General features: G+C 40.8%; 1 protein-coding gene across 1 annotated transcript in view; it reads left to right on the top strand.

Annotated features, from left to right (window-relative positions):
* NDUFA10 (NADH:ubiquinone oxidoreductase subunit A10) overlaps positions 1-13,643 on the top strand; it is a 55,572-nt gene that overhangs the window by 26,141 nt on the left and 15,788 nt on the right. Inside the window, exon 9 of the mRNA XM_006261673.4 lies at positions 8,378-8,486. Within this exon, the coding sequence (XP_006261735.2) occupies positions 8,378-8,486 (109 nt within the window). The remainder of the gene's footprint in view (positions 1-8,377; positions 8,487-13,643) is intronic.

The following is a 13,643-nucleotide window of genomic DNA, read 5'->3' on the forward strand; positions in this document are numbered from 1 at the left end:
CGTCTGCACTTGTCCCAGAGCCTGACAAAGGGACTTTGATCCCGAAAGCTTGCAGAAAAGGACAATTTTCTTGCCATTTTCCAGTTGGTCTAATAAAACGTATCATTTTGGAACCAAGGGTTCTAGTTTTTTTGTATGTCTGTGGTGTTTAAAAGGTTTTGTTGCAGGTAGCCAGGCCCTAGGCCTTTTATGTCAGCACTAATTCCTTTAAAAAAAACTCCACTTCAAAATGAGTGGGCATTGAAAGAAGTTCATGGAGCATCAGTGTTACACAATCGTAGTGACATATTTCATTTAATGAGTGGACTGCTGTAACAGTTTCAGCTTCTGCATAGATTTAAGGTCCAGTCCTATGTTGAACATGTTGTTAGAATCCAGTCCTTCAGCTAACACTACTAAAAAGTGACTGCTACAGCTGTGTATTTGAAAGCAGAAAAAAATCAGCAGTTAACTTTCTAACCAAGCTTATAACATGGGAACAGGCATATAATCATGCCTGTTCCCATCACAGATCAAATAGTGCTTTTAAGTGGTTAGCTGTGTTTTGTTTGGTGCCATATGCATGGTATTAGCTGAACTACAGATGCACAGGAAATACTGACTGTATTGTGTTTCTAACCCTATATCATATTAAACTTCTGTTTTGTTAGGCATGTTCACTGCTGCCCCCTTTTCCCGCACCTTTCCCCATGCACAGATACTTTTGATATATCTTATATAAGGTATATCTTGCAGAGGCAAAATTTAGCTTACTATTAATATCACTCATACCTTACAAATTGATATGCATCAACATAGTAGTTTCGTAGTTTCATAGCCCTTCAACATGTATTTTATCTGAAAGTTATTTATTCAAAACCAAGCTAGCAGCCCGATAGCTTTGCTGGAGGAAAAAAACCCCCAAAAAGCTAACTGTTTGTGTCCTTTTAATTGTTTTGCTTGTTAATAAGTATTACTATACCTCAAATCTAATGCAGTATATCCTCCAATATTTTTCTTGCCAGAACATCAGAAACGTTCTTGAGCTTTTACTGAAGGGATGTCAGATTAAGCGTAATTGTTTTGGTTGTTTCATTTCTAACCTAGCTTAGTTTTATTTTGAGTATTGAGGAACTTCCACCGATCTCAGATGCTTCAAAGTTGATTCGTTATGTTTGTTCTTTCACTGTATTTAAGTGACCTCCTAAGAATGCAGGATTCTGTTTGAATGTTAAAATAAGGGTGTGAATTGCACAGGTGATACAGTATAGTGAATGCAGTAAATTGTCTTTTATTTGGGCTTTGCTTCACAGAGGTAGTTTAGCCAATTCAGTTTTACAACTATAAGAAACAAGCACAGTAAGTAAGGAAGAGAACTGTCCAGTACATGTGAATGGACACTTGTACTTAAATGAGTTTTCTTTTATTGCTGTATCAGCAGTCCTTATTTTTTTGGTGCTGATTTGCATAGAGTGTAATGTGTTATCCAAGAGTGACCTGGTATCCATCCTGAGACAGAAAACTTCTGCTGTTATCTCTGATAAAGGAGTGATTCCTACAGGGATATGAGTGGAGAACAGAGATGCCATGCCATCATTTGAAATCTTGCCAACTGGATAATCTGTCTAAAGGGCTGGGGCGTGTTTTCTAGCTTGCCTTGCATCTTAGTCTGATTTCTGCTGGGATCTGTCTGTTACCTCTAGAGTTATTCCTTGCATCTCCGTATGAATTAACTTGGAGTAGATAACTGTTTTTTTGGCATTAAGCCCCGTGGTCTCCCTCCTGCTATTGAATGTAGTTCAGATGCCTTCCTAGGTTGACGAGTAGCTTTGTGTTAGAGAGAGGGTGGGGAATGGAACGGGAAATATTTTTTTTCCTCCAGGCTTGAAGGGGTCATGCTTTAAGCTTTTCTCTAAAATGGTTAAACTAGAAACTTACTTTTGGTCTTGAATAAAAACTGAGATCCTTGGGAGATTTGAGGAGCTGATGCTTTAGCAATTGCAGACATTCAAAACTTGCAATAAAATTAGGAAAGTTGGCAATGCTGTTTCTGCATACAGAGATTTTCAGTACTTTGTTTAAATTTTATCAGCTCTTTCATGCAACTCCATGCCAATGCCATAAGACTTTTACATGGCTATTGGAAATGCCTTTGACAAAAAACTCTGTGAGGAACAGGCATTCCTCTGTTTTGGTCTCAAACTAGAATCAGTTTTTGCTCTCTAAAAACTACCCTGTTAAGCTGATTCCCAAGAGAGAATTTGTTGCAGATGTTTTGACCATCTCTGCTCCAGAACTTGAATATGCATTTAAATTAAAAAAATTCCGCCTGTAATATTTTAAAGCTGATCATTGCTGATTTCTGTTGGGGGAAAAGATCAGCATAGCTCTGCTGGCTCTTGGCAGCAGGTTGACACTGGCATTAATATGAAACACGATGTGTGAAGAAGAGCCTACAAGATTAATTCTTTTGTTAAATAGGAGGGTGATGCAGCATCTTGTGGTAAAGTGTCAGCTGAGCAAAGTACTTAAGCAAGTACTGAAAATTAAACCTAGGCATAGTCCTGTTTAAAAACAATATCCATAGCTTGTTGTCTTGCAAATACCGAATCTGAGGACATAAACATGCAGAGCAATTATATCAATATTGATATAACCTGTCAGGATGCAATAATATCTCTAAAATCATGCAGACATAACAAGTAAAGTAAAACCACTATAGCTTTAACCAGGGCGATAATTAGGGTGATTAGCTAAAGTTACTTTAATACAGGATCATGCAAATAGAACAGTTAGATTGTTGATAGTTGATGCAGTAACCCATTGTTCCCTTTTAAAGTGGTTAAAATGTACATTGGTGGGAGTTGCTAAATGGAAATCGTTGCATAGATGAATGGAAGTGCTGTCTTAACGAAATGCAGATTGTACCTGGTTACTGTGTTGCCAGTGGACTCTCCATGAGCCAGGAGAGAAGCTCTTCATGGGAGAAGTTAAAGGACCAAGTCCATGATGAACACTCTCGTGCCGGGCATGTGGCTTACTTGCAAAACTTAGCAATTTGTGTGTTCCCCTTTCTGCAGCACTGTTATGGAGCAGATTTGGCAGGTGTGAAGGTGCTCTATACTGAACCCACTGAAATTCAAAATCAGAGCAATTGCTGTTTTATTTGACAATTCCAGGCAGCCTACTGCTTTTTACCCACTGTTCCCATCTCTCTTTCATCTTTATTTTTACATTCCTCTCTTAGGGCAGGAGGTTAAGATGCAGGCATGTAGAGGAGTAGTATACATGATATGGCTTCAAGGAAGCCACTTGTTAGGAGGAAGGGCCAAAGAGGGCTCTTCTTAGGAACATAGAACTGAAAAGGGCCCCTCGAGCCATAGTGTCCAGACCCCTTCCTGTTTTACAATAAGCTGCCTGTGCTTGTTTTGGCAGCCTGGCTTCTGTAGTAAGCCCAGGGCTCATTTGCATTTCCAAGGAAACACTTTTTGTCTCTTCCATTTGAGAAGACAGTATGAAGAAAACCAGAAATCAAGAAAGGCTCATATTGCACTTTTGTCAAAGAGTTTGATAGAGCACTTCAGGCACTAGTATCCTATAATAATTTATAGAGGGTTAAGTAAACCTGTACCAGCATCACTCCTTCTGTCCCTTCTGCTGACAGAATCTCTTGGGGGGGGGGGGGGGACACGACAGTGCATTAAGATGAGCAATGTGAACTTCTGCAGAGAATTTCTCTGACATTTCATTCCTATTTAAAAAAAAAGTTTGGTCTTCTCTTTCTTGTCCCCCCATTCCCATATTCCATCTTTACTTTTACATTCCAGATCTTGAAATACAATTTAGGAAGCTGGACCTCACAAAGAGGGAGCTGAAGTCTCAGATGGAATAACAGGTAGAGGTACATTTTAGCTCTCAAAACTGCATTCATATTCATTGTATATTCACTCTTTAGGCCTATCTGTATTGGCTCCCTGCTGAGCTCTGTACTGCTGCTAAGAATTAAAGACCCCATGAACTTGTTTTCACACCAGGTGGTCCAAAGTCCAGCAGGGTAGGCTGAGCAGATGGCTTAGAAGTGGCCTCAGCATGCATCTCAGCAGCATTCTCCATCTTTCCTTCTTGAGAGAGCCTGCAGCTCACCTCCAGGGCATGCACCCAAGGCAGTCCACTCTGTCCAATTGCTAGTCTGGGCGTACAGAGAGCCAGAGCAAGTGGGTGTAGCTCTATTTTTCAAAGATGGTACTAACAGTTTTAGGGGTGTGGTCTAAACGTGTTTTTTTAAGGCTGCGTTTCCCTGTGTGTTTATACAGTACTGAACAAGAGGGGGGCCCAGTTCAGGGGCTTGAGGGCTCTCCAAGAGAGTTTGGTAACACTGCTTTGCACACAATGCAGATTTGCTTCCATGTCTGTATAAATATTTGTACATAAATGCACCATTGAAAATCAGGAACCCAATTGTTAGCATACATCTTTTTTTGTATCATTAACTTTGACATTCTGCTCCATTACAAAATTGTAGTTGATGCATTTTCCATAGACTACATATAGATGGCACTGTTGGTCTATATATAATGCATCTAAAGAGTGCTTTCTAGCAGTTTCTCAAGCTCTTAAAATAAATTGTTGTGGGTTTAATGTGTTTCAGTGCTGGTTTGATGGACTATCATTTGTGGGGCATTGTTTCTTACCACACTGATCATAGCTAACCTGCCACATTAAAATTACAAGGTCACAGCACGCCAGATTCTGTCTGGAAATGTTCAGATAAAAGTAAAAAAGACACTATCAATTTTCAAAGCATTGTTTCTGTCTACAATTCTGTCCTATTTGTTACAAGTAACACTCACAATTAATACAAGCAATACATTTGGGATGGGAATTTTGTGAAGACAAGCAGTATTTTTTTTGGTTTGGTTTGTGTTCAAATGCATACATGGCATTTTTAAATCTTGTGACTGGAAGAGATTGAATTAATAAATGTGTGATCTCTTAACAGAGCAAGAGAGAGTACTGTACAATGCAAAATTTGTTTTAATATGTTGACATATTTTAAAACCATTTAAGTTTAAAATATAGCAATACCAAAAACATGAAAAGTATGGAAACACAGTTACAGCATTCTAAGTCACATTGCCTCTAACCTTTTATACCCTGGAGTAATGCATGTATTTTGGGGATTGGTCTACATTTTAAAGTCTTGTTTTTTGTTTGTTTTTAACCAATGGAAAAATGATGATTAGGTTGAGTTGTTAGGGATCCTGGTTTTCTCTGCTTAAAAAGAGCAAATTCTCTGATTTAATCCCTTCCCCCCCCCCCCCCCGGCAAATTCTCTGATTAACAACCCCCCCCCTCCCCCAAATCCTTGATTTTCCGTGATTAAAATGAAATACCACTCTGTGTGTGTGTGTATAGATACACACACACAGAGTATATGTATGTATATATATTAAACAATAAAAATAGGTTGTATATTATATTTAGATATATTATAATTCTGTCTACCTAGCTATAGATATGTAGATATCTATAGATATGTTGAACAGAACATTTTTTACATATTTACAATTTTTAAAGCTATTTGGAAGCTTACTAGTGCCTCAATCACTGTAATAAAATAAACTCTAAATACCTATACATTTTGGTGATTCATTTTGAGGTTTTATCATGGAAAATAGGAGCTGCCCCTGCCCCCTTTGCTCACCAGGATGTGGGTCCATGGCCAAAGCAGAGCCTGTTTGGGGAGGGGTGGGGGTCGCCTACTGCAGGCTCAGGGCTCCTTGCCCTGCTGCCCTCTCCTGGGGCCTCTGTGGCCCAGCGGACAGGATCTGATGTGGCAGGACAGAGCAGGGGTGGGCGGGAAAGCTCATTGTCACCATGAGCCCCATGCCCTCCCTGGTGAGGTATCCCCTGCCTGCTTGGCAGCAGCAAGGGGCACAACTCTGTGTTGCCACCCCTACAGCTGTTGGGTGAGCACAGGGGTGCCTTGTCAGGGTGGCACAGGGTTTGCGGCAGTGACATGGAGCTTCCCCGTCCTGTTCTGCCCTGCTGCGCCAGCTCCCACCCACTGGGCTGCGGAAGCCCCGGGGGGAGGGCAGCAGTACAGGAAAACTGATCCTGCAGTAGGTAGCCTGCTCCCACACCATGCACAGATGTGGAGGCATGTCTCCTCCATACCTTCCCCCAAGGGAGCGCGTGCAGCGGCGGGGAGCCAGCCCCCCGGCCTCCCAGACGAACCTCCTGCAGCTCTGTCCCACTCTCTGTCCAGGCCCTGTGGCCACACATTCCAGCCCCAAGCCCCATGTACTGCCCCAGCTGGGTAGCAGCCTGCCCAACTCCCACATACCACCCCAGCTTGCCCAGCCCTGCCCAACTCCCTCCCTCCCTCACTATGGGGGCCTTAGTCTCCCCACCAGACGTACCTGTGGGAGTGCTCTCAGCCTGCCTGGCAGCCATGTGCATGTGTACACATGCACATGCCGCCCCCTGCTAATTGCCCTTCTCCCACTTCCCACAGCCCCTAGCAGGCTTTAACTCTGGCAGCCTGTAAGGGGAAACCTACAGTTTCCAGCATTTTTCTCCTTTAAAGGAGAAAATGTGGGTTTTTCTTCTAAAAATGAGAAAATCCAGGTTTTACCACATTTTTCCAGATCCCTGGTTATTAGGTATTTTTCTCTATTTGCCAACATCATTCTGCTGGGAAAACCCCTCATGGGGACCACTGTGAAGGTTACCAGTAGCAGTATAGCTTATTTTGCATGCTAAATAGTAAGCTATAACAACATAAGCATTTTTATACTAGGATAACTATATCTACACTTGGAGGATTTTGCCAAGTTACTGCTATAGACAGAGCTAAAGAAATAAATAATATCTAAGACCTGGTAAAAATACAGTATTTTCATTGATGTAACTATGCTGGTTAGGGGTGTGGATTTTCTTTGTGGAAAGTTACACTGATATAACTCTAGTACAGATGCAGTTCAGTCAGTATAAAAAGTACCTTTGCACTTTTTGTACTGATATATCAACAGCTTTATAAGGTTATACCTCTTTGCATGTAGTAAAAGGAATACCGTACATCAGTGTTGTTGCCTCAGCAATGGGGGAGTTGTACAATTCTAATGATATGTAGTTAAAGCCATAACACTTTTTGGTTTAGACAGCACTGTGGTGAACTTCCAATCATCCATCAGAGAAGGGGGAAGGCTTATTCATAAGGCAGATGCAGTGGTTGAGAATAACATCCTTTACAGGAATGCTCACCTGTAATTGGCCCTAGTCTTCCTGGTTTCTCTGTTCTGCTAGTTTCTAACCCTTGACCTCTGCTCATTCAACAGTAAAGTACTAATACAGTATGGAGGGTGTGTTGCCTCTGCCTCTGTTGTAGTCTCAGATCCTGCCAGCTAAGTTATTTAGAGATGGCTAATAACTGAAGCAGACATTGGTGCCTGGCAACGTACCGTAACACACTTTTGCTAGTTCTTATTCGGTTTGACTGCTTTCTCACTTGTACCATGTTGCCAGGTACATGTAAAAGCCCTTTCAGACAAGACATGATTGGAAAAATGAGTAAGATTTGAACACTGTATATTTGGCCACATAGCTTTCTATATTGGAGGGAAGACTTAATGTAGTTTTCTTAAGCAGTGAATAATATATTAAATAACTTTAAATGCCTTTGGAGGAAATGCACTTCAGATCTGCATACAATGGTCATGTAATTCAGGGCAAAATTTAATCTACATAATCTAAGCAATCTGGAATTTTAAAAAGGAGCCAGTGTGAAACTGCAGTGTTGCGTACAAACTTTGTGGAATGGAGCCATGCATTCATTATTCAAATAACGTCTTAATTTCTGTAAGGATGGAAACCGACTAATATTGATGAGGAAAACATCCCTGTTCAGAAAATGAAATATATCAATTCCTGGACTTGCAAGACATTAAATGAAGAACAAAGCTTCCATCTGTTCTATATTTATCTATTATTGAATTACACCATTGAAAAATGTGCTTTGATAGAGCTACAGCTCCCTTGTGGTAGGTGTATAATTGCTGGAAACCTTAGCATCAGGAATGTGAGTAGCTCTCTATCTGCAAGCAAAGGCTAAAAGGGGTAATGGTTACATTTTAAATGGTATGGCAAGAGTGCAAAGGGAATTGGTTCGTATATATTATATAGTAACTACAAGGGAACCCTAGATCTGCCGAAGTATATTTTAACTGAAAAAACATCTTTTTCTAAATTTGATTTGACCCAGGCAGTGATTGGATGCAGAGGACAGGTAGACATTAGGGCATTTTGCTCTTTTCCAATACGTGTCTGAATTTCAAAGTTGATTGATCTATTTTCCTAAGAGTTGGAGACATAACAGTACTTCTCTTTCTACCTTTAGTGTTGAAAACAAATACCTGGTGTTGGAAGCTACTGCTCTCCCTAACTACATCCCAGAAATCACAATTAGCGGCCAGGAGTTAAATAAACTCTATCACGAGTACAAATCGGTAAGTAACATCGCTCTGGCAAGTATCTATTGATGGGGAAAGTTTGAAGAAAAGAATGGAGAAAAAAAATCCAGACTTATGCATGTGCTTAGAGAGCCAAACCTCATGTATATTGGTAGTCTGCATTAACATTGTGTATGTGGCTGTGTTAGAGCTATGTAGGAATAACTATTATATCATGGACACTATTTTGCATAACTTTCAGATTTTATTAATAAAATCTTGCATCGCTGCTTTGCATTAAAGTCGAGTACCAGTCTAAGAGAGAGACATGTTCCATAAGCTGGCTTTCTGTGCTTTGCTTCTAGATGCAGACTAAAGGGTTTTTTGTTTGTTTCTTTGTTTTTGTTTGTTTGTTGCTTCTTTTTTAATGGTCTTTGTCCTCTGAAATCTAAAATTTATTCTTTAGGTCAAATAGAAAATTGAATGTCCTTTGGGCCGTCTCTTCTTTTTTGATAAAATCATTATAAAATACTTACAAAGAAGTTTTTTGATTTTGTAAAGTAGTCTGAGGGGATGTACCACTTCATTAGTTTTATAAATGTCATTACTTTAAATAAACAGTAGTTGAAAGCCTGTTATGACTGGCACCCCTTGTGGACTCCAAACGGTGTTTTTAAGTAGTTACTTATTTTTCTGGTTTTGGAGATAGTGGCTCAAAATTGGTTTCCTGCTATATAGGGTCAGGCTTTGTAGCATGGTTTCCATGAGGTCTTCTGGGTCTGTGCAGAATTGCACTTTGATCCTTGTATTACAGGTCTACAGCATAGTGCCTTGCAAAACTGGTAGTCGTAACCCTTTATGGTTTAAGCCTGCTGAACACATGACATCTTCATAGATTCATAGATGTTAGGGTCGGAAGGGACCTCAGTAGATCATCGAGTCCGACCCCCTGCATAAGCAGGAAAGAGTGCTGGGTCTAGATGACCCCAGCTAAATGTCTATCTAACCTCCTCTTGAAGACCCCCAGGGTAGGGGAGAGCACCACCTCCCTTGGGAGCCTGTTCCAGACTTTGGCCACTCGAACTGTGAAGAAGTTCTTCCTAATGTCTAGTCTAAATCTGCTCTCTGCTAGCTTGTGGCCATTGTTTCTTGTAACCCCTGGGGCTGCCTCGGTGAATAAATACTCACCAATTCCCTTCTGTGCCCCCCTGATGAACTTATAGGCAGCCACAAGGTCGCCTCTCAACCTTCTCTTTCGGAGACTGAAAAGGTCCAGTTTCTCTAGTCTCTCCTCGTAGGGCTTGGTCTGCAGGCCCTTGACCATACGAGTTGCCCTTCTCTGGACCCTCTCCAGGTTATTCTCATCCTTTTTGAAGTGTGGCGCCCAGAATTGCACGCAGTACTCTTGTTATGTAGCATTCAACTATAAAATTCGGGTATCTTGAACCCATGAATTGACTTCAAACTGTTAAAAAGAAAACATTTACATAATAAATATAGAACTTCCCAAAATACTTTGCATATTCCTCTCCTGTTGTTCCCTTGACAATCAGATATGTATGCAGAGAGAGATGCTTTGGGTTGGGTTTGTGCAATTCTGCCTTTTCTGAGATTTCTAGTAAACATCATTTCAGCTTGTAAATGGGGATTCAGGCAAAGGGTTGGACAAACAGAAAGCTGCTTGCCATGCTTTGAGTTCTCACCTGTTGACTTTGAAAACTCCTTATCAAGTTTGAGGGGGAAAATTGTTATCAGATTTCAACATCCTTGGGTGTCTTTTTGGTATCAGAATGTGAATCTGAAATCTGGTACTCCGACTAAGCATCATTGTTCAAAGGATTTTTTTCGAATTCTTCAGTCAAAAACAGACATCTTCCCCTATGTAAGCAACATACATGTAAGAGTAATGTATTTTGTGTATTTTAATCTGTGCAAAATCAGTCTAGGCTGATTATGCCACTTCTCCCTAAAATAAGTTTTATATACTCCAGTGCATATTGTGGTGGTGAGCAGAACTAATGATGCCACGAAGTTTCCAATTAAAAGTAGCTTCACTACATCATAGTGGGAGCTAGGGATACAAATTATGAAGGCATTTTGTCCCTTACTGCTGTTACTGACACAGTAATCTTTAGCTTTGGCAACACGTAGAGTGGCCCATTTCAGTTGGAATTTGGCTCTCAGAATGAAGTGTGATCCAGTTCCCAGATGCGGTGGAAGGCTATTTGGAAGAACTTGAACATCCACAGAAACCTCTGAGAAAGGGAAGATGGGATCTCAAGTCATTCAGTTCCACTCTGATGCCAGTCAGGAAAAAGAATGTTTCTTTTGGGGCCAAAACACTCCAGATGTATAAGTAGAGAGAGTGTGTGATTTAGACTGCTGCCTTACTTCAGCTTTAGAAAATGATCAGAAAAATCTCACTCAGTTTTTTTGCAGGTATCACTGATACCATTTTTGTTCTTTAATTGTAACTACAGATTGTGATTCAGCAAAGCAATTAAAAGCCTGCTAAATTCTTACTGACTTCAGTGGGAAAGCTTTAAATGTTTTGCTGAATTTGGGCCACCCTTTCGCCCTTGTTTTTTTTTTTTTTGTTCCTCATTTCTTCTTTTCTTACAGACTGAATTGAAATGGTAACAGTCCTTTTCCACTCTGCCAGCCACAGCCACTCAAAACTAGTCTTGGCCAGCTGACAGTCTGATCTTGGACTTCTGGGCTGTTTTTAGTTCTTCCCTGCTTTGCTCCCATCAGTAGGCTGACCAACCAAGCCCTTGCTGCTTTCCCCATCCATTTCCAACTGAAAATTGTTGTCTCTGAGAGAATTCCCCTTCTTCCATCTCGGATCTTTTGCTGCTTCTTAGATAGGAGCTGCAGGAGGTGTTACTTCTGCAGGCAGTCAGCTTGCTCCTTAACTTTGGGTTCTTGTATGGTGCCTTCTCTAGTCACTGGAAAAAAAAATCCCTCTTTGCCAGAGTAGTGTAGAGTTGCTGCCATTGATCATGCATGGTAAGAGTGGAAGGGACACAATTGCATAAAGTAAACTGCCCTTCATGCCTGGGAAGCCCTCTCGGGCATAAGGATAGAGCCAACTCTACCCTGGTTCTTGTGTCCTACTCCTAGTGTTTTAAACTTGAAGATTCTTATTTGTACACCAAATGGGTAGGCTCTGTGCTATATAAGCAAATAACATAGCAAAGGGCAAGTAAGCACTGTGGGCCTCGTCAGTTAATCAATGGAGACTTTATTATAGTTTTGTAACAGAACTGTGCGCTTTAAAGGTACGTGTCCAAAACAAAAAGGTTAGTGGAAACAGACTGATTTGCAAGAGAGTGTGTGAAAGGCTTGCCTCTTCTATCTCCCATAAGGGTTTTGCAACTGAGGGAGAAAGCACAGCAATATTGGAACCAGTCATAATTCCCCAGTTTTCCAAATAGATCACTACCTGTTGGCTGTCCAGCTCAGGTCACACAAATCGTATTGTTTAACAATGGCTGTTAAACAGAAATAATTCTTTATTTAAAGTACTCATTAGTCATGAGGAATTGTGAAAAACACCTTTCTGAGAGAAAGGTTTAAGACACATCTCTTTCTTCTAATAATGAAGCATTAGATTTTTTTAAGACTTATTGAAACTTGCTTTCTTCCTTCCTCTCTCTCTCTCTCTTTATGTTTTAGATTTCCCCTGTAAATATTTACTCTGCTTCTGAGGGAAGACTCTGTTGCATCTTTCTTTTCTGTATATTGCAACAATCTAATGGGATTCAGCATCTTTACTCAGGCTTTCATACCCAATTACCTTATCACCCCCCCCCCCCCCCAAAAGTAACTTCAGAGTAAAGTCCTATAGATCACTAAGATAAGCAAGTTAAATTTTATATCCTTTTTCCAACTATACACAACACTTAGTGGGCAAAGCTTCAAATTCTGTATGCTTCCTGGGAAGCTTGACTACTTAGTCAGGTGTGTACACAGAGGGAAACAAACCAAATGGTTCCATTAAATAGATAGTGTACTTAAATAACACTACTAAACGCTCCCAAACTGAGTTAGAGAGTTCAGCTGCATCCTGCTAGAATTTCTGTTCTCACTATTCTTCCCCCACCCCCTTTTTCCAATGCACATCCTTTGTTCTCAAAGTTAAGTAGATTGTGGCTTGAATGTACATCTGACACAAGTTGCTGTTTCACCTCCACAAAGAGAGCTGGATGATTTGGGAGAGTCCCCTGCCTCCTGTTCCCCCACTGCTGATGAAAGGAACCTTATTCATTGAGTGTTTAAAATATCTTTGATGTTACTGTCAAATGAGAACTTGATGAATAAAAGTAAGTGGGGGGGGGGGGGGGGGGGGAGTGATCACCACAAGCCATACTAGAGCCTATGGCTTGCACTGAAGCACCAGTCAGCTCACTGAATGTTCATTCAGGACACTGAAGGGTGCAGAATCCTTCTTAGTTTAAGTTCACTTGGAACTTCTCTGGAAGAACAGCTTTGAATGAATACGTATACAGCCTAGTACTCTTTATTTTATTTTCTAGAATGTGAATGTAGTACCATTACAATGCAGGGAAGCAAAACTTCCCTTTACAATCCTCCATAAGCCGAAAAAAAAAAAACAGAAGTGCTGCTGTGCTGGATCACACCTGTGGTTCACCTATTCCAGTTTCTTCTAACTCCTCAGATGGCCAGCACCAACTGTTTGAGAAGAGGGCCCAAAGAATGCTGCAACAGAAAGATATGTGATAATTCATCTCCCTCATAAAAGTCTGGCCTGAGTGCAGAGTTTGGCAAAAATCCTGAATCATGAAATCCAATACCTCTTCCAGTTTTTTTTCTTTTTAAGCATTAACTGTCAGAACTCTGGATATTCTTGTTATTGAGTCTCACAGCCAACCTTAACAATTGCAAAATAATTCATACTTTGCAAACAAAAGTGGTTGCAGTGCTACATCAGTGCAAGTCTTTTCATGCTGTCTCTTCAGTCACAGGTAGAGCAATCATATTAACATGGTGCTGTTCCCAGGGTGCTTGACAATGCCACACTAAGGTAGTTACACTTGCCCTGTTCCAGAGACAGTGCTAGGTAACCCCTCTCCTCTCTATTTGCTGTTGTAGCCTACCCACAACATCTCTGGCTTGTCAGTGGATCATAGACCATTGGTTAAGAACTAGTGACTCTGCTCTGCAGGGTACAGAGGCACCAATTTGTGATCT

This window comes from Alligator mississippiensis, chromosome 4 (genome assembly GCF_030867095.1).
Source record: "Alligator mississippiensis isolate rAllMis1 chromosome 4, rAllMis1, whole genome shotgun sequence".
Lineage (NCBI taxonomy): Eukaryota > Metazoa > Chordata > Crocodylia > Alligatoridae > Alligator > Alligator mississippiensis.